Source organism: Phocoena sinus, chromosome 4 (assembly GCF_008692025.1).
Source record: "Phocoena sinus isolate mPhoSin1 chromosome 4, mPhoSin1.pri, whole genome shotgun sequence".
Taxonomy (NCBI): Eukaryota; Metazoa; Chordata; class Mammalia; order Artiodactyla; family Phocoenidae; genus Phocoena; species Phocoena sinus.
In genome coordinates this window covers 79,054,538-79,075,542 of record NC_045766.1, presented here as the reverse complement: position 1 = coordinate 79,075,542, position 21,005 = coordinate 79,054,538, and the positions used below count along the sequence as shown (strand labels likewise).

The window sequence follows — 21,005 nt, the reverse complement described above, 5'->3', positions numbered from 1 at the left end:
GAGGAGAGCCCAGCACGGGAGGCACATTTGTGCACCATTTGGAATGCATCTCTCTTGGCACCGGAAGAAAGGGTGACCCCAGACGGATACCATGTTTGGAATTGGAATCCAAGTGGTACTGGCAGTGAGAAAAAACAGGCCAGGCACACAGGCAGGCTGGAAGAGCACTTAACATACCTCCCCAGAGGACAAGATAAGACCTGGGGCAAAAGAGGCAAGTGTGTGTGTGTGTGTGTGTGTGTGAGTGTGAGTGAGGGGGTGGACAAAGGGAAAGTGTGCACAGAATTTACTGTCACACCTCAGTCAGGACACTGTCCAGAGCCCCCTCTGGGAGGGCTGGGGGCTCTCCTGAGGTAGGAAGACACTTCAAGGTCGGAAAGTATGGGACTATTATCAGAAAAAATCCTAACAGTGAGAAGTGGAAAACCCCTTGAAAGCCTTTATGAAGTCACGTTGGAAATATGACTTTATTTGAAATAGGCATTTATTTGACAACCATTAAACAAAATTAGCTATGCAAAGCAGCTTTTTGAATTCTGACTTTCTCCTGTGTGTATCTGGATCTAGTAATAGTTAATACAATGGTAATACATTGCTCAGACCATCACCCCACCCACCCCAATATTGGCAAATTATAATAACCATCACCTATTGAACACCTACAAAATGGCAGACGTAGATTAGGTATTTTACATACACATGATTTAATCATCACACAACCATTCCAAATAAATATTATCCTCCTTCTACATCTGAAAGAAACTGAGGTTTAGAGAGGTAACAAGTTCCCACAGGTAGTAAGTGACAGAGGCAGGATTTTTTTTTTATAAATTTACTTATTTATTTTTGGCTGCGTTGGGTCTTTGTTGCTGCGTGCGGGCTTTCTCTAGTTGCGGTGAGCAGGGACTACTCTTTGTTGTGGTGCGTGGGCTCTCATTGCAGTGACTTCTCTTGTTGCGGAGCACGGGCTTCTAGGCACGCGGGCTTCAGTAATTGTGGCACGTGGGCTCTAGAGCGCAGGCTCAGTAGTTGTGGCACGTGGGCTCAGTAGTTGTGGCTCACGGGCTCTAGGCGTGCGGGCTTCAGTAGTTGTGGTGCACGGGCTTAGTTGCTCCGTGGCATGTGGGATCTTCCCAGACCAGGGCTCGAACCCGTGTCCCCTGTATTGGCAGGCGGATTCTTAACCACTGCGCCACCAGGGAAGTCCCAGAGGCAAGATTTGATCTCATCTATCTTATTGCTGTGTCCCAAGTAGTTTGCACAGTTAGTGGAAATACAGGACGAGATCCATGACTCCTAACTCCACTCCTCCCAGAAAGTCTGAGGACATTCAGGAACTTCTGGATGAACCTGGGGTCTACCTTGGGTCATCAATTTCAAATCTGGGAATATGCAAACACTAAACTAAGAAATGTCCCTCTGGCTTCCACATGACTCCTTGATTTTGTTTCCTTACTACCATTACTCCTACAGCCCCTGAGGTATGGGGGCGGGGACAGGGGGTGGAGGCACCCAGTAACCTTCCAGAACTATTCAAGTGCTCGATCCATAGGGACCTTTATTATACTGCTAGTAACCTAAGTAAAATTAGTGAGAGATTAGGAATTGTCAAATATGCAGAGGAGTAGAAGTTTTCAACTCAACACACATTGAGTGTCTGCTATGAGCCAAGCACTTAGAGAATCAAAGATTCCCAAGAGCTTTCACTCTATCAAGGGAGAGATACCTCAAAAAACAACCTCAGTTCAGTGTGGGAAGCATAGTAACTGAGTTGAGTTTAGGAGACGTGGCAGCCTAGAAGGAAGGTGGCATTGAAGAAGGAAGACACAGGTGCTAACAAGGAATTTGGGGTGCAGAGGTTGCATTAGCCAGGTAGAGGGAGAAGAGGATTTCTAGTGGTGAGAACAGCAGAAGAAGCATAGGCATGGAGGTGTGAAAATGTACAGTGTGTTGAAAGAAGCTGGGTTTTTTCTTCTTTAATTACAATCACCTAACCAACAAATGTGCATCTTATTCCCTTTTTTCTAACGTTGAGGGGGAAAATCAGTGGCAAAGGAAAAGAGCTAGAGAGCTCCTGGAGAAGGCCCCATGCCCCACCCCGCTGCCCTCGCCCCCAGCCTTTCCCACAGCAACCATTTGGGTCCTTGATGTCATTTCAGCAGTGGAGTTTGGGAATTTCCATATGCTGCTTTTCGGTCACCTGCCTGCCTCCTGGCCAAGCCACCCCCTTTAGCAAGCAGCAGCTGCTCATCCCTCCACCTTAGTCATGCACCCCCTGAGCTGTCAGAGTGGCTGTCTCTGCCAGCTGTGAGCAAGGAAATGAAAAGCACAGGAACAGAGAAACAACCAAGGCTCTGCCCAAGATAGAATTTCAAAACAGGTCATCTTTCTCAGCAAGCCTGACCAATGGGCTGGTCCTGATCCCTTAAAGAGCCAGGCGGAACAACTGACTGCTGGCTCTCAGCCTGCCTTTTTTGTCAATCCACAAATGTGCTCATCTGAGCAGAAGGTACTAACATTTGTCAAGCAGTTATTGTTTCCTCATGTCTCCCTATGATACTTTATTTTTAATGGAAGAAACAAGCTCAGAGAGGTTAAGGAACATCCCCAAGGTGACAGAGATAGTATGTGAATAGGGGCTAAAGCCTAGGTCATTGTGACTCTAAGTTGTAGGTTCTCTGTGCTGTACCACCTTGCCAGGTACTTTGGGGAGTTAATATGTGTCCATATGCAGGCTCATTCATTGCTACCAGGGATTTGTGTATGCCGCTGGGGTGGCATACACACCACGTGCTGCCTGTAGTGACAGTGACAGTGATGCCTGCGGGGTGGGACCTATGACAGGAATACAGTGAAAAGTTGTATCTTTGTTTTTAAAACCAGGTTTGATAGAAGAAGAAAGAAAAATTGTGTGTCAAAATGGTATGTTCTTATAAGGAAAGCCACAAATATGCAGGCAGAAGCACGGTAGAAAATATTTGGGGAGAATAAAAGGAAAGACACAGAAGTCACATCATTTGTTGAGTCAATTCTATTGAATAAACATTTACTTAGGACAAAGTATGTGTGCCAGGAACCGAGGATAGATGAGGAAGACAATGAGTGAGGGAGACTGACCCAGAAAGAACTACAACCCAAAAAATACACTTATTGGGCATGTGACCAATGAGACATAAGAGGACGTGTCAGGGAGCTTCTGGAAGAAGTATACTCCCTGGTGGAGACAGTAAGGAGGCCTGCTACCTTTCATCCTGGCTTGAATACAGTTGTGTGATGATATAATGCTTGAAGCTATCACAACCATGAGATAGGAAGGGGTTCAAAGGAAGCACTGATAGGGGAGCAAAGAATACAGGAAAAACATCACAAGGGAGGATGACATTTAAGCTGGTTTAAAAAGCCAAGTAGGTGTTCCCCAGCTAGGGGAGGGCATTCCAGGAAGGGAGAACAGAATGTGAAGTCAAGTCCAGAAGTAAAACGAAAATACATGGCATATTCTGGTAACAGAGAACAGTTTGTTATCAGTGAATCAAAGGGAGCAGCAGGACACGAGGCAGGAGAGGCAGGCCAGGGCCAGATTATGAAGTCAGCCGGGTACACCATCTCTCCAAGAGTGGTCACAGACCATGGCTGGTCCGAGAGCTGTTACTGGTCCATGATGAGATATGGACAGAAACTGAGAGAACTTAAGACATCTTTATACAGTTTGACAGGAAACGTATTAGTCTGTGAATTGGAAAAAATTAAAGTAGTAGTAGTTTACTACTTGTAGTTTGAGAAACTACATGTAGTTTCACCACAGGTAGTTTGAGAAACATTGGGCTTGATGCTTTTAATGCTTTCCTAATATAGTTATTAAAATCGAACACAGGCATGATTCTAGGCATTGGACACATACTGCTGAGTTGATATTGGGCAGACACTACTGGTTCCTTATCCATTTCCCCTTTTTCCCCCAGTTTATGGAACTCTGATTTTGCTTGGGCGATATGTAAAGGAGGGTGGGCTTCTCTCCCAGTTGCCAGGGCCTGAAATAAGACTGGTCAAGGGACTTCCCTGGTGGCGCAATGGATAAGACACTGAGCTCCCAATGCGGGGGGCCCCGCATTTGATTCCTGGTCAGGGAAATAGATCCCACATGCATGCTGCAACTAAGAGTTCCCATGCCACAACTAAGGAGCCCACCTGCTGCAACTAAGACCCGGTACAACCAAATAAATATTTTTTTAAAAAACAATAAGAACTGGTATCAAAAAGACTTCCAAGTTAAAAAAAAAAAAGACTGGTCAAATCCAAGCACGATATCCCATTCCCCACAATGGCAACTAGTTTAAGAGTGGACATGTGACCAATGAGACATAAGAGGACACGTGTGTGGGAGTATCTGGGGAAAAGTATACTCCCTGATAGAGACAGTAAGGAAGCCTACTACCTTTCATCCTGGCTTGAATACAGCTGTATGATGATGTAATGTTTGAAGCCACTGTACCCATGAGATAGGATAGGCCTAAGGATGAGAAGGTTAAAGAGGAGAAAAATAGAACAAGCCTTGGTTCTTCAAAGTATCACTGAGCCATTGTCTCAAATCTGAAACTTTCAACCTTCAGACTTTATGACAGGAGATAAATTACATTTATTGCTTAAGTCTCTGTAGTTGGGTATTCTGGTACTCACAGTTCAAGGCATTCAGATTCCCATCTCCCTAAGGATCTCCGTAAGGACTACTCTTCAACCAACAGTTCTCCGAACATCTGCTGATCGTTTTATTCTATGAAAACTGAACGTCATGTGACTTGTTATGTGCTACCAATAATTTTCTCTCAAAAGTCTGAGTAAACTGAGAGGAATTGCTCCTCTAAACTCAATTTGACCATTCAGGATGACTTGGTTGTTAAGTGAACACGATGATTTAGTGCAAAGTTGGTTGTCTACTCAATACCCATTTACCATTTACCACTTCCTCCTTGTAACAGAATTCCAGTTTTGTTCTGGTATCTCACCTACACATGGATCCAAGGAGGAAATCCTGTTTAAGCCAGTCAGCAAAGGGCATTCTGTTGACAATTATTATTGGTCCATAAAAATACACATAACCTAATTTGGTTCAATCAGACCAAAAAAAGGGGGTGGGTGGGTGTGGGGACTTCAGGCCTTAGGAATGATTTCTCTTTCCTCTGCTGCACTTGAACAAGAAAGTACATTATTAGCTTCATTAGTCCTAGGAGAGAGCTCTGAGATGAAAATAACTTGAGTCTTGGATGGCACCACTGAGCCTTGATATCACTGCATCTAGAGCTTGCCCTAACCCTGGACTGCCAGTTATGTGTTTCCCTTGATGAGGATTTTGTATTATTTAGCTGTCAAAAGCACCATAATTAACACAGATAGAACTACCATCTAGCAGTTTATAACAGCTAAAGAAAGAAACACTGGGTATAGTCACACATGCACTCTTTTAAGGAAAATATTTATCATAGCACTGAATATTCAACTTTATATTTTTATAGCTTATATACATATATCCACCAGAATATAAGCTCTTTGAGAGCAGGCCATGTCTTACTAATCTTTGTTCACTACTTAGCACATAGTTGGCATTTAGTAAATGCTGAGTCAAGCAGCCTCTATTCTTGAGGACAGGGGATATGTCTGATTCACACATAAATACTCAACACTTAGGGCAGTTCTTTGCACATAATAAGCCTTCACTAAATATGTACTGAGTGAATAAATGAATTTACAACTATGAATATATGATGTTTATATTAGACACCTGGTACAGGAAAGAATATTGGGCTTTTGGGCTTTAACTCTAATGACCAAGACTCACATCCCAGGTCACCAGATATTTAACCAGAGCAAATTCCTTAACCTGAGTGCCTGTACTCACCTGTAAAATGGGGATTATAGTTTCTCCATCACCCTCACATCAGACCTGCAGAAGGTACAGTTAACCTAATGGAGACCTTGCTTAGGGACATGGTCCTGTTCTTATCAACCTTCAAGGCAAATGTTTCACGTTAGACGAAGGGAACTAATTATAGAGAATAGTGTGAATGTATCTGTATTGAGATTTTGGGATGTATTGTGAATAGCAGGGGCTTAGCAAAGAGGTATGTGGTGGTCAGAATGTGATCACCTATTTGGAAGCTAAGTTCTTCATTTTTCAAATTATTGTGGTGACATCTATTACTGATAGTATCAAAATGCTGCACATGATTTCTGGGAAGGCTTAAGCACTAGGGAAGCGTAGGCAGAGGGTCTTGTGAGATGTACTTTTAACTATGGCAGATGTCAAGAAGGGTGCATTAATTCTTTACAAATCAGGTGAGCGTATCAAACTGGCAAAGGCTGAAAAAAATTAACCTTGCTAAGAGCTTAGGGAAACAGGCACCCACAGGTACTAAGGTATTATAAATGGGCACCCCCTTTCTAGAGATCAGTCAGGAAGTACTCATTCAAAGCCTTGAAAACTCTGGCCCATCCTTAGTTAAATGATTAGTAAAGATACTTGTAGACTTTCCTATGGCAACTTCCATCACAGTATTATAATGGAGTAGCAAAAAAATAAAAATAAAAAGTGAACATACATGCAGAAAGAGATAAATAGCAAGAAGGTCACCAAAAAGTGGCCCTATTGTAGACTGGTGGGATTTCAGGTGACTTCTTTCTTCCTTACATGTTTCCATAAAACCAGCCAGCAAAACAATGCATTTTAAAATCAGAAATAATTTAGGTATCTGTTATGTATCCTGTTCAATTCTGAGATCCAATTCCTAGAAGGGTATCTGACACACAGCAGGCATTCTATAAAACATTTGATTGTTGAATGTATGTAGACAGGGAATTGGTAAGCCATACAGTAGATTTATACATAGCTACTACAACTCATATTGTAGAACTGAACTCACAGGTGGTAAAATATATTAAGGGGAGAAGGTAATTAATATTGTGATTGCATTAAAAATATGTAGTATAGAAAAATGATCTAATTTTTTGTTTTAGAAAAATGTATAAGAAAAGTTTGGAACAGCAAAAATTAACATTGGGAGATGATACGGTTAGGGATTTTTTTTTTTTCCTTTTGTAGTCCCAGGACATATTCGAGCAGAATCTGAATAGCTGTCTGCCAAGGATCTGTATTGGGTGGGAAGTTGGTTCACATTATCTGCCTTAGGAGTCCAAGATTCTATTCTTCACCCTAAAAGAATGCTCTGAAAACTATAAAGTGCTTACTATCAATAAAATAAAAACTCTACATCCAAACGAATATTAAAGTGAAAAATATGAATACAAAGAATTAGAGAATGTTAGTAACACTGAATGTTACTGTGCCAAATGCTTTATGTACACAATTTCAATGTGTAAGCACAGTCTTGTAACTTAGGTATTGCTGCTCTGTTTTCTTTCAGATGAGAAAAACAGACACAAACGGTTGACTTGCTTGAGGTCACATAGCCAGCTGTTGAACTTAAGTCTGTCACTTTGAAGCCATGCTCTTAATTAACGAGGAAGGAATCTTAGGGAACATTTTAGTTCAGCTCTTTTGTAAGAGGCAATTTTCCAATCGTGATACATGAACCCTACATATTCACTTATTTATGCTTCTCAGTGTCTTTTGTTGTTGAGATCTAAAACTCCATTTACTTGGACAGAATATGACCAATTGTCTCATTAGTTCATAAGCAGCTAATAGGACCACAGGGCTTGTATTACAAGATTTGTTTATACCACAGTCATCCCTCAGGATCCTGGGCGATTGGTTCCAGGACCCCTGTGGATACTGAAATCTGCATTTGCTCAAGTCCCTTATATATTGATAAAATGGTGTTGTTTTTCTATATAACTTAAGCATATCCTCCTATATACTTTAAATCATCTCCTGATCACTTACAATACCTAAAATGTAAATGTTATGCAAATACTTGTAAATACAATGTAAACAGCTGTAAACACTATGTAAATAGTTGAAAAAGCAGCAAACTCAAGTTTTACAGGAATTCACCCACCCCCACCCCCCAATATTTTTGATCTAAGGTTGGTTGAATCCACAGATAAGGAACCCACAGGTATTCTTTTTTTTTAAATGTCTTTATTGGAGTATAATTGCTTTACCATGGTGTGTTAGTTTCTGCTTTATAACAAAGTGAATCAGCTATACATATACATATATCCCCATATCTCCTCCCTCTTGCGTCTCCCTCCCCCCCCATCCCACCCCTCTAGGTGGTCACAGAGCACCAAGCTGATCTCCCTGTGCTATGCGGCTGCTTCCCACTAGCTATCTATTTTGGTAGTATATATAAGTCCACGCCACTCTCTCACTTTGTCCCTGCTTACCCTTCCCCCTCCCCGTGTACCCAAGTCCATTCTCTACATCTGCATCTTTTCCCCCCCCCCCCCCCCCCCCCGTCCTGTCCCTAGGTTCTTCATAAACTTTTTTTTTTTTTTAAGATTCCATATGTTAGCATACGGTATTTATTTTTCTCTTTCTGACTTACTTCATTCTGTATGACAGTCTCTAGGTCCATCCACCTCACTACAAATAACTCAATTTAGTTTCTTTTTATGGCGGAGTAATATTCCATTGTATATATGTGCCACATCTTCTTTATCCATTCATCTGTCAGTGGACACTTAGGCTGCTTCCATGTCCTGGCTATTGTAAATAGAACTGCAATGAACATTGTGGTACATAACTCTTTTTGAATTATGGCCACAGGTATTCTATAAGAAAAATAAATACATAAACGCCATGTGAGGAACACAAAAAGAAACACACCTGAAGACTTTTGACCAGGGATATTCTCTTTTTTTTTAATAAGTTATAAATACTTTTAAATTTATCAATGTTCATCAAAGAGCTCCCAAAGTTATTAAGTCTTCTTCATTTTTCAGGAATTATTAATTCCCAGAGCAGACCACCTGCAGAAAAAGATGTATTTTAGAAAGACAGGTTTCAAGCATCATGTCAGACCTATGGAGTCAGGGAATTAAAGATGCTAGAAATGAATGCCTCAGCTGAGGACTATTAACTAACTGCCATAATTATTCTAAACCAGTCATGAAACAAAAGATCCACATTTTAAAATTCTAGTTCTGTTTAAATAAAAACATCACAGAAACTGTTCAATCCATTACAAGGTTTAACCTTTAAAGTCTTTGTTGAAGTAAAAACTATACATTTATTTATTTTCTCAAAAACATCTTCCACCAAAGACTAAGGGAGTTTACTTTTGCAGATACTAAAGAGAAGAGACCTGTAGCCTCCTCCGTTCTGACTCAAGTGTTTGCCAAAGATCCATGAAGTGGAAGGCAGAAGGTCAGCTCTGTACACAGGCATCTCCTGTGGAAAGTTACTCAATCCCAAGGGCAAAGTAAGGGTAACATTTCTGAAATGAATTTGGAAAGATCAAAAAGGGAGAGCAGCAGAGGATGGGGCTGCTGGTGTACCAGGCTTCTCTCCAGACAGCTGGCAGCCATGCCACCCCCACCCCCATCCCCCATCCCAGAAGACAGGAACAATGCTATAAAGGTAACTGAGTAATTTGGGCTAGCCAACTCTTCAAGTCTAATTCAAGGGCTTCCCTCACCTAGCTATTCCCTGCATTTGGTTTAGAAAAGAAGATAAACCTTAACAACAATATAAATATATAAACTCTCTCTTTTCTAAGGCTCAAAGGAAGAATACACTTAAAGATAAGCAAAAATGAAGCCACTCAACATTTCAAGAGATAGCAGTCTATATAGCATTGCTACTGGCTACTATACATCAGGAGGGGCTACCCACTGAAAGCCTCTGGGTACAAAGTCCTTGACAGAAGAGACCCTGTGTCTTCTCATCTTGGCATTTTCTAGAGTTTTAAACAATAGATATCTATTGAATGAATAAATGTTCAAATAGCAGAAATGACCCTTTTTCTTGACTCTCAAGATCATATTTTCATACATCATCAGTTGTCTCTGTGTGCGTTTTGTGTGTGTGAACTATTAAGTTCTGTTAAGCTTAATAAATACGGAGTATCACCACCACTCAGTGCCGGTCCTTTAATTTCTTTCAATGATTTTAGCCCCCGAGCTGGATTCTCTAGGTTCCTCCTGGCTCCTAAAGGCAGAAAGATACCAGCTGCCATTTCCTCTTTACATTTCTAAGCAGGTTTTAGGTTCCTCTAGTTTCTCTTTCAGTAAAAGAAGCAGTCAAAAGATAGAAGTGACTAGAATCACCACCATCACACCCTGTTATTCCTTACGAGTAGTTTTCAAGTCTCTGCCTTTGCTGCTATTAAATCTTTAGACAATTTATATTTATTTATACCATCCCTACTACATCTTCAGCTTAAGCCAGTGGTTCTTAAAGAGGGGGACACTTGAAAATTATCTAGGAGCTTCTGAGTCAACCGGTACAGTTCAGGGCTCAGGCTTGTGAATTTTGGAAAACATTCCTCGGGTGATTATAAAGGTACACTTGCTTTCATACTAAGTCCAATTTACTGGATTCAAGGTACAATTAAGATCTATCTTATTTAGAAAATAACATTAAAATCTACAAAGGTTTTTGAATTAAGGAAGTTTCATGATCATTACTGGGAAGATCTAAGATTGCAAAATATTTTTCCTTTGAAGCTATCCTCGGAAAAATGTGGTCTAATAGTCTAAGAGATACCAATTTAGTTAAGTTTACCTTATAACAGTGCAGACAGTAGCACTGGATTTTACCCTACAGTCACTGACCTGGTTTCTGAGTTATATACACGTATGCATTTCAGCAACAGGTCTTTGTAATTAGCATTCAAAATAAAGTTTTAGGATTGAAGTTCAAGACTATGTGTAATCCTAAAAATGAATATGTTGGAATAAAATCTCATTAAGTGCAAGGAGTGAAGTATAAAGTGCTTGAGATTTGGAGCGTAAAAAAGACCTAGATTCTAGTTTGAATGCCACCACCTATCCACTCTTAACTTGAGAAAGTCTTTTTTTGACTTCACTGTCCTTCCATTTCCCCATGGGGGCCAGGGAAATAGGACACCTGGGACCAATGTAGATCCAAACATATGTTCTTCCTCCAAAAGTAGTATTATGCTGAAAATTTAAAAATGATTATTTTCAATTCTTGGAAAGGCCCTATGTGGATTCAGATTCTTCTTTTTGTAACCAGGATTCAAAAATAATCAGGACATATATTAAACAGACCTCAGTAGAATGTCTGCTATCCGTGACTCCCAAGATATGGCTTCTGTTCTGGTTTCTCTTTGACAGTTTACAAGGCCTATTCACACGTATATCATTTAATCATCATAATGACTCTAATGAAGTAGTTTGGTCATGTACTGTTCTCTCTCCTTTACACATGAGAAAACTAAGGTTCAGAAAGTTAAGGACTTGCCCAAGATCGTACAATCAGTTAAACATCAGGTCTTCTAAGTCCAAAGCTCTTGCATTTTCTTTTATACACAAGTGAAGTACACAGGAATCACTCTTACTCTGTCCCAATAACATAGAAAACCATGGTATCTTCTGGTCCTCGTGAATATATGCTAGTTATAGCAATAATTGTATCACCTGTGAGGTCCACATGAAGTCCAAGAGACTTCTGATGCTCCTAAAAATTAGCATTTTTAAAAATCACCCTTTTTGTCAAGGCAGGCTTAACCCTAAGCAACAGCTAACAAAACTGACTAGGAAGAAAGTTAGATTAGGAACAAGGAAATCATGTACAAATGTTGAGATTTCATGTCTTTGAAATAATCAATAGTTAAAACTTTTTAAGAACAGCTCCCCACAACCATATTTACTTATTTTACAAAATGATTCACCATGGGATTTCTTTAAATAACCATCTAATCTTAAAGGCACTTAAGTATATCTTGTATACACAGATATCATACCATGTGTAAAATCACAAAATATATTATGGTTCTCTTTTTATAAATGAAAAAAGTGAAATCCAGACAGGATTAATGTCTTGATGAATACAGATGTAGCTAAAGTGAAACACATGCTAAGCTAGAGAACAGGAGAAGCAAAGTTAAGCCTCAGGACTTCCAGCCTAGACTGTTTTCCACTACACAGTGATACTTCTTATCAGCTGGGGACAGGTTCCTTATCCCTCCTTTTTCACAGCTCAGTGAGGAAGACTGGCCACATGTAAAATTCCAAAGAGGCAGGAAAGAGGTGAAAGGGAAAGAAGCCAGGCTCTCTATTACTCCTACATTGGTATGTAGCTTTCGCATTATCTCTCAGCTATTATTAAGTTATAAGTGGTGGTGTGGTGTGGATCTTACAGGGGAGTAAGAGCACCAAGCAGTGGGAGCCTCTGGAGACAGAGGTTCCAGTTCTGACCCTGCCTATAAGAAGTCACTTCAGAGCTTCCCTGGTGGCACAGTGGTTGAGAGTCTGTCTGCCGATGCAGGGGACACGGGTTTGTGCCCCGGTCCGGGAAGGTCCCACATGCCGCGGAGCGGCTGGGCCCGTGAGCCATGGCCGCTGAGCCTGCGTGTCCAGAGCCTGTGCTCCGCAACGGGAGAGGCCACAACAGTGAGAGGCCCGCGTACCGCAAAAAAAAAAAGAAGTCACTTCATATCTATAGGCCTTAGTTTCCTCATTTATTGATTTAACACTCCTCTATTGAGCACCTACTATGTGCCAGGCACTGTTACTGGTCCTGGAGGTATGCCAGTGAGTAAACAGAAAATTTCTGTCTCAGAACTTACATTCTAATTGAAGTAAAGCAATTCGGATGATAAATAAATACAAAATATGCAGGCAATGGTGTAGCCTAGCCACTAGCCATATGTGGCTATTAAAATAAAAAAACAAACATACAAAAAATTCAGTTCCTCAGCTTTACTAGCCACATATCAAGGGCTCCACAGCCACATATGGCTAGTGGCTACCATATTGTAGAGTGCAGGCACAGAACGTTTCATTATCACAGAAAGTTCTACTGGACAGTGCCAGGATAGAGTGGGGATAGATGGGGAACGGATGCTATTTTAGATGGAATGTTGAGGGAAAGCCTCTCCAATTAGGAGGCTTGAAAACAGATCTGAAAAGAGATCTGAAGTGAGGGAATAAGTCAAGTTGCTATCTGAAGGAAGAGGTTCCAAACAAAAGGAGATAATTTATTTGTGGTATCGTATACACATCACTTAAGGTCCCTTTCAGCATTAAAATTTGAATTCAAAGTTCTTCAGACAATGGTCTGAGGTTTTAGTTTTATTAGAATAAAGCATGGTACAAAAGAAACTGCAACAATTCCATTTCTGTTTTGCAGAAAGCAATGCTTCCATGTGCTGCCCACTCCGTATTTAAAAACACGTCCTAAAAACTCACAAGATTAGAAACAAAAAATAGAGAACATTTCCCTTTTAAGTCAGACAACTGAATATTTTGAACTTCCTAAGCCGTGATTCCTCTGTCTCCAACATAACTCTAAAGGCTTTTGCCAAGCCCTTTCTTGAAAGCTTAATTCTCCCCTTCCCAAATCCACCAAACACCTCTAACTTTTTTTTTTTCATCTGCACCATGCATCATGCAGGATCCCTATCAACCAGAGATCAAACCCAGGTCCCCTGCAGTGGAAGCGTGGAGTCTTAACCACCAGACAGCCGGGGAAGTCCCACCCCTCTCAATTTATTAGCATCATTTATTCCGTACACTAGAAACTGAGACGTTATCTTGCCAGTGATACTTAGGCATGTTAGGTTAACCAGGTGAACTACCTTTCAGACAGAATGCTGCCCAATGATCACTAAATCTGTAAAGCAATACACAAATTTGAAGCAATCAGCCTATGTATTACCTTCCCAATAAGAGAGTAGCATGCTCACCATTTCATATCTTAAATCCCAGGGCTTTCATGCATTCCTTGTGGGCCTCAATTAGGGGTCCACAGTTCTCTTCTCCTTTCTCAATGATGCTATAAAACAAAATGTACTTGTTATCTAACAAAGTAGGCACATTAGTGGTAAATAAGCATGCAAGACAGTGATGGGGAGTGAGGCCGAACACGGATCTCACTGAATACAACTGGAGTTTTAAAAAATGGTATTATACCAAATGGCTTTGTTTTATTGGCTCCTGTGATACCTCCTTGCCCATGAAAATGTCCCACAGATAACTAGTTTTGTGGGGGGGGAAGGAGGAATCTGATTAGAAGAAATAATTATGCATATTAAATATTGCCTCTAGACAATATCCAAGGAATAATACCGCTCTATAATGAAATAAACTGAATAAAAAGTTAATGTTAAATGGACAGAAAGAAGAGCTTAATTTTTTGCCTATCCCAGAGGAATTAAATTTTGATTCTGCTCTACATTCAAATACACCTAAGTAAATCTACTTCTAACCACAAGACACCCAACACAAAGAGCAAAAAACATTTGGCTGCCAAGAGCAGCCTGATGAGCCCCACTCATGATGATCAAAGAACTTTTTACTTATAAAATTCACAAAGGAAAGACTAGGACCACACAGCTTTATTTCTAAGGGCCTGAAAATGTAATTTTAGCACAGAATCAAGTTAAGCCAAATTCAACTACAAAAAAAAAATGACTCCTGACTCTAGATATTTCGGGAGAAGCCATAGTGGTCAGAGATAATTGATGCAGAAGTAATTTAAAGAAAGGTAGGTTCTCCTTCCTTCTAAATCCTACATATCCTTCAATAACTTTAAGGGCTGTCTGCTTGGGATAGCAAGCTCCTTATGAAACTAATAGCTAGCCCTCCCTGATAGTTCACTGAATGCTGTAAATACTGTGCTAGGCACATGATGTGGCTTATAGCACAGTAATCCTGGAGGCAGATACTTTTATTAGGCCCACTTTACAGATATGAGGCAGATATGTTAACAAATTTCCTCAAGGTCACAAAGCTGGTTTGGTGGACCAGAATTCAAACCCTGACACTGGATCCCAGACTCTTAATCATGATACAATAATATCTGAAGGTTCAATAAGTACTTAACGTGTGTAAGTATTGTTACCGATCATAGTAGTCTTTCAATTCTCCCTTCACAGTATTATTTGCAAAGTACTGAGTATTAATAAAAAGCACTGAGCTACTATAACTTTATTCCCCCTCTATGCCACTTATGATCTCTTTACTTTCTATGTGAGGACAAAAAGGGGCTGGAGGAAGAGGTGTACATTCACATTAACTGAAGATTTCTTCTGAGATTTGTTCCACAATAGAGGCTGTATACCAGCGGTCCCAAACCTTTTTGGCACCAGGGACCAGTTTTGTGGAAGACAATTTTTCCACAGGGTCGGGGTTGGGGGAGATAGGTGTTAGTTCAAGCTGTAATGTGAGTGATAAGGGAATGATTCAGGCTGTAATGAGAGCAATGGGGAGCTGGGGAGCGGCAGATGAAGCTTCCCTCGCAGCTCATGGCCTGTAGCTCATGGCTCGTTGTGCAGCCCGGTTGGGGGCCCTTGCTGTATACAATAGCTGTATACAATAAGAACAAACAAAACCTTTTGCGGGTTGATGGTACTGTAGATGTACTATTCTCAACACTGTAATGTCATCTATGTCATAGCCTGGTTGATTTTTAAATCATCTAAAAGGGGTGGGGTTACGGGGATCTTCCCTAGTGTTAAGAAACGTACCCTGTCCTGTGTCCTACTATGTCTAAATTTTGGGAGAAATTACCAGAAAACTTACTCTTTGATACTGCCAAACCTGGTACAGCAATCATTAACTTTAATGCTCCATTAACTTTAAGCTCCTTTAAATCAAGCAGCATCTTTACCCGTTTCTACGTCTTCGGACCTAAGGCACTGCTTGACCTATAACAGATGCTGAGAAACCCTTTGCAGTAAAGAATGAACGAACGAAGCGAGCCCGGGTCAATCCGATCTCTCTCCAATCCCCTCATGTTTCCCCAGCCTGAGCTATAGGCTCAGTCTACAGACAGCTGACTGCGAACCCCACCGGGCTCTACAACCCGCAAGGGCGCCGCACGACAAAGCGAGGGCCACGACCAGCTCCATGCGGCGCAGAGGCGCCCGAACGCAGCGCGCGGAGCCTGCCGGCCGCCCCCTCCCTAACTGCGCACTGACCACGCATCGCGCGCCTTCTTGGTCTCCGGGCAGGCGCAGCAGGGCTTCAGAGGCTTCTTCTCCTGCGACTCAGATGGGGCAGGGCTTGCGGCCGCCAGACCCGGCATTTTTCGCGCCAAAAGCAGCAACTAGTGCAGACTCCCAAAACTCTTCAGCCTCCGCAAACGCCGCCGATTAGCCCGCAATCACTTCCGGCAGTCGCTGTGAAAAGAACAGGAAGTCCTACCTCCCTCTGACAATTGGGGGTGAGGGGAAGGAGAAGGGATTAAAAGGGAAAAAAAAAGGCGCGTGCGCAGAAGAGGCAAAATAAAGCCATTAACGCGAGAGCGCCTCTTCGGCGCAGGCGCAGAGAGGTGAGATGAAAGTGCTGAGAGTTTGTAAATCGACTTGGGGAGGACCCACAGAGGATGAAAGTAGTAAGGCTACTCAGAGATATCTCAACCCTACACCCACCACGAATGTCGAAAACCGAAGCCCGAGAAGGTGAAATGACTTGTCCAAGCCAAACAAGAGAAACCACTAGCGAAAGCCAGTTCTTCTTGAATATCAGATTCGTTTCCAGTATTTTATGCTCAGCATTCTCTGCCTTTTTATTGTCCTCTCCACCCCCCTTCAATTTGAACAATCCAATTCACAAGTTTTGAAGAAAAAAAAAATTCCTCTGCTACTCATACCTCACCCCACACGCTTTAAATCCTCAGCTAGTTGGTATTCATAGCTCCCTCTCCAACTGATTTGATTTCAGTATGAATCGTCCAGTCACAAGGCAAATATACCAGTTAGAAAAATGCTTTTTCCTTGTCATTTCTCAAATTCAGTTAACACCTATCTACCTAAGTAGATAAGTAAACTGGTGCCTACGTTATTTGCAATATAATGCCCATAACCATTGCGTTTTTTTCTGCAGAGAATTGTTGGAGAAAGAATGAACTTATTTTTTAAAGCAGGACTTCCAGGCGTTCGTAAAATAGCTGCCTAGGGATAGAAGTTTTGGGTAATAAAACTTTCAGTATCACCTAACCGAGGTTTGTTTCTGTATTTCAGAGATTTAGCTCAGGGAATCCTGAGGTGTGTCTGTGAACTGGTGCCGCGTAGGAGTAATTTCTATGTGTGTATTTTCGAAGATACTGAGACCATCCCCATTTCGTCATCTAAAAACTACTAATTAGCATGATTTTTACTTCATTCTGCATTGATATGTTTAATAATACAACATCCTGCCCTTAACATTCTCCTGAAGTCACCCTTATCCACTATTCTTTCAACTAGCTGTTCACTTATCTTGCTACTCAGAGTGCTTCTTGAACTGGCAACGTCGATATCGCTTGGAAATGTAGTATACTATAAACACAGTTCAACAAATCAATGGGGAAAAGAAAATAAACTGGAAAATATTAAATTCCACATCTAGATGTGAAAGGACAAACTAAGAAATTAATAGAAGATAGTAGAGGAGATTATCTTTATACCAAAGGGTGCGGAACAACCTGTTAGACGACATTTCAAAAGAACACGTAAGTAAAAAAAACTGATGAAGTTAATTACATGAAAATAAAGGTTTGAGGATTTACAAAGGACATGCTAAATTATTTAAACTGTTACCCATACCTGCCCCTAAGAGCTAAAGGATCCTTACCTTGATTTATCTCTTTGCTTATTTCAAAGCACCTGGTACTTGTCAAAGATGTTTTACAGCTGTGCTTCCAGGAACATGCAGTGGTCAACCAACCTGAACCGGCTCTGACTTCACCACAGAAATGTTTCTGCGCAGGTGAAACCTGGCAGTGTCCAAAAGTTACCTTTGCTTCATTACTATGCTAAAATCTCCACCCAGGGGGGAAACTTGCACTTTGCTAGGCACAATCCATGCAGTGTGCAAAGAAGTGTGGAAGACTGCATGTGCCCCAGTTGCCCCTGAAAATCTCCTCCCATTTCCTAGAGCCTTGATTATGTCCCTGCCTCCTAACCACTTAAAATTCCTTTACTCCCCTCCCCTGGGGGAGTAGGTATATTTAGAGCACAAGCTCTCCACCATTCCTTGATCAATGAATAAAGTTTCTGCTCTGCTATGCCAAACCCAGGTTCATTTGATTGGCGTTTGCAACTCCAGGCAAAGGACTGAGGGGTCACCGACCTGTTGGGGATCTGTAACAAAATAAGGAGGCCATTAGACTGATGTGGCGCTAATGCCATGGCGACCTACATAAGCAAACAAAAATTTAAGCCTATAAATGCCTCAAGGTTAAAAAATCAAAATGCTAAAGGCAACCAGTCACAAGCAGCTAACTAGGCTTTAAGCTGTAGCCAGTCAATAATTTCCTTACTTTTCTTCCACCTTTTTTCTATAAAAGCCTCTCCCAGAGCTCCTGTTGGTGAAGCTTTCCTAACCACTTCTGGTTTGGCGCTTCCTGATTGGAATCAATTTTTCCTCAATTAAACTCTTAAAAATTTTAATATGCCTCAGTGTCTTTTAACAGACACTGTAGACAAAGTTGACAAATAGATGACGAACTGGTAAAAGATATTTGAAATATCTAAATCCAACATGGGATTAATGTCTAGAATACTTATGGAACTTAGTAACAATAAGAGAACAGCAACCTCAATAGAAAAATGGAGAAGAGATATGAACAGACAATATATAGAAGTAAAAATACTCAAGCAAATTTTTTTGTTTGTTTCTCTGCCTATTTAACACAGGAGAATATGTAGAAGAGAAAATCCAAGGTCAGCACTCACAAAAAGGGCTGTTCCAAGAGTACTAATCATAAAAATGGAAAATAAAACAACAATGAGGTATCACTTTACACCCATTAGACTGAAATTACATTAGTACTTGGATAATGCCAAGTACTGATGAGTATGCAGGAATCCTTGGGAATGGAGACTGGTCCTGCCATTTTGGAAGGCAGTTAGGCAGTATCCAGTTAATTTAAGAATAGGTGCATATCCTATGACTCAGCAGTTCTATTCTTGGATCTATATTCCAAAGAACTTCCCAGCAAGTCCTTAAGGGAACATGTTATGGGGATCATTGTCACAGCATATTTATGTAACAGGGAACTGGAGGCAATCTGGGCATTCATCACTGGGGAGGTAGATAGGGAAATGTGGAGTACAGGGTCGGAACTAGAAGAAATTGACAACATAACCACATAGTAAAATGCACACATTTAAAAAATAGCATGGGTAGTGGAAAAAAGTCAGAAAGAGAATAGATACATAGCCCAGTACTATTTGCATATATTTAAAGAAGGTGTGCAAAAACAAAAATACGTGTATGAACACATGTGTGAAATGATTTGCTTATTTAAACAGAATGGTTGCCTATAAGGAGAGGCAAGTGGGGGCAGAGAATAAAGATAAATGCAACTAAAGTACCCTTGCAGGGACCAATGATGATCATGTGTCATGCACAGAGGACAATTAAGTCCTGCACCTGAAGACCAAGGACAACTATGCTGGTTGCATCCTGTTCTATGCAGTTTTGAAAACACTGCTTTATGGGGTAGAAATGGAATTTAATTATTTTAATGTCCTCTTTCACTACACTTTTAGGTGGTGTGGAACAAAGAGACTACACGTTGAGGTGGTGTGGAAAATTTTATTCTAAGGGTTAAGCCACTTCCTTGATTCTAAGTAAAAACAATCATTTTGTCATAAAGAGGTATTGCGACTTTCTAGAAGATGTGTGGTCATCTTGTCATACTTATTTTGGGCCCCCAACAGTAGTTAGCACATGAGACACAGCATAACTGCTTTTTACTCAGACAAATTATTCCCCCAAAGCTTTATTTTGCCCTGTTGCTGCCAAGAATCTAGAAGCACTTTTTTCCTCAGAAAGATCTCCCTTAAATAAGCAGAGAAACAAACAAAAACAAATACAAAAGAAAATGTTTTGGACTGATTTTCCCTTTTAGTACTGTCCAGTAACTCATATTGGCACTAATAATTCTTTTTTTCATCACTTTAAAAAATATTTATTTATTTTGGCTGTGCTGGCTCTTGGCTGCAGCGTGTGGGATCTTCGTTGTGGCATGCAGGATCTTCAGTTGCAGCATGCATGCAGGATCTAGTTCCCCAACTAGGGATCGAACCCGGGCCCCCTGCGTTGGGAGCGTGGAGTCTTACCCACTGGACCACCAGGGAAGTCCCTGGCACTGATAATTCTTCACAGAGAGCCCAGATTTTTAAGAATGTGCTCACTTAGAATGAATAATCAGTTGAAATGACAACATAATCTTCAACTACAATACCTTCCATATATGTGGGACTGTTGAGTTTGTGAACCATCATTTAATCTTCACAGTAGTTGTGAAAACAAGCAGGGACCCTTTGGGGCCCGCCCAGGTACAAAAGCCTTTCTAGATCCCTTGTTTCTTGTTTATAGGAAAAAGGCTTCAGCTTCCTGGACTTTCCCTGAGTCCCGAAGTACAGATTCAGATAGTTAGTGATTAGAACAATAGGGGCACAAGACTCCTAGTTCCTCCTAAAAGGATATACATAACAACCTGATACAGATCTGAGTCCCATTACAGGAACTAAGGCCCCCACCCAGGTGGAGGATGGTAACTTCAGCCTGAGCACAAGCACAGGGGACCCCAGACTGGTTGGAACCAGAAGGCTGATGATTAAGATTCTTGGAACACCACCCTGTTACCTCACCACCAACCAATCTGAAGAGAGTCACACACCCTGTGGCTCTCCCCGCAAATTTGCCTTTAAAAACCTCTTCCCTGAAACCCATGGGGAGTTCAGGTCTTTTGAGCATGAGCTGCTGCTCATTCTCTTTACTTGGCCTTTGTAATAAACATTTCTCTGCTCCAAACTCCAATGTTTCAGTTTGTTTGGCCTCACTGTGCACCTGGCACGTGAACTTGGGTTCAGTAACAGTTGAATGTGTTATCTACATTTATAGCTGAGAATATTGAGGTTCATAGA

The 21,005-nt window shown here is 41.1% G+C and overlaps 1 protein-coding gene across 2 annotated transcripts; it reads right to left on the bottom strand.

Annotated features, from left to right (window-relative positions):
• Positions 1-8,787: 8,787 nt before the first annotated feature.
• LOC116753556 (cytochrome c oxidase copper chaperone) lies at positions 8,788-17,785 on the bottom strand. 2 transcript variants are annotated; one of them, XM_032631436.1, is made up of 4 exons: positions 17,701-17,785; positions 16,065-16,265; positions 13,830-13,918; positions 8,788-8,925 (listed from the first exon to the last, which is right to left on the bottom strand). In XM_032631436.1, the coding sequence occupies exons 2-3, from the start codon at positions 16,169-16,171 to the stop codon at positions 13,834-13,836; spliced, it is 192 nt and encodes a 63-aa protein (XP_032487327.1). In that variant the 5' UTR covers positions 16,172-16,265; positions 17,701-17,785; the 3' UTR covers positions 8,788-8,925; positions 13,830-13,833. The 2 variants fall into 2 exon arrangements, with proteins under 2 accessions (XP_032487327.1, XP_032487325.1); XM_032631434.1 differs by lacking the exon at positions 17,701-17,785 and having other exon boundaries at positions 16,065-16,309.
• Between the last annotated feature and the right edge of the window lie 3,220 nt (positions 17,786-21,005).

Excerpts from the sequence above, each read along its gene's own strand:
- LOC116753556 (XM_032631436.1), bottom strand. The coding sequence starts at position 16,171 with ATGCCGGGTCTGGCGGCCGCAAGCCCTGCCCCATCTGAGTCGCAGGAG. Across the intron at positions 13,919-16,064 it reads AAGAAGGCGCGCGATGCGTG|CATCATTGAGAAAGGAGAAG; the intron begins GTCAGTGCGCAG and ends TTTGTTTTATAG.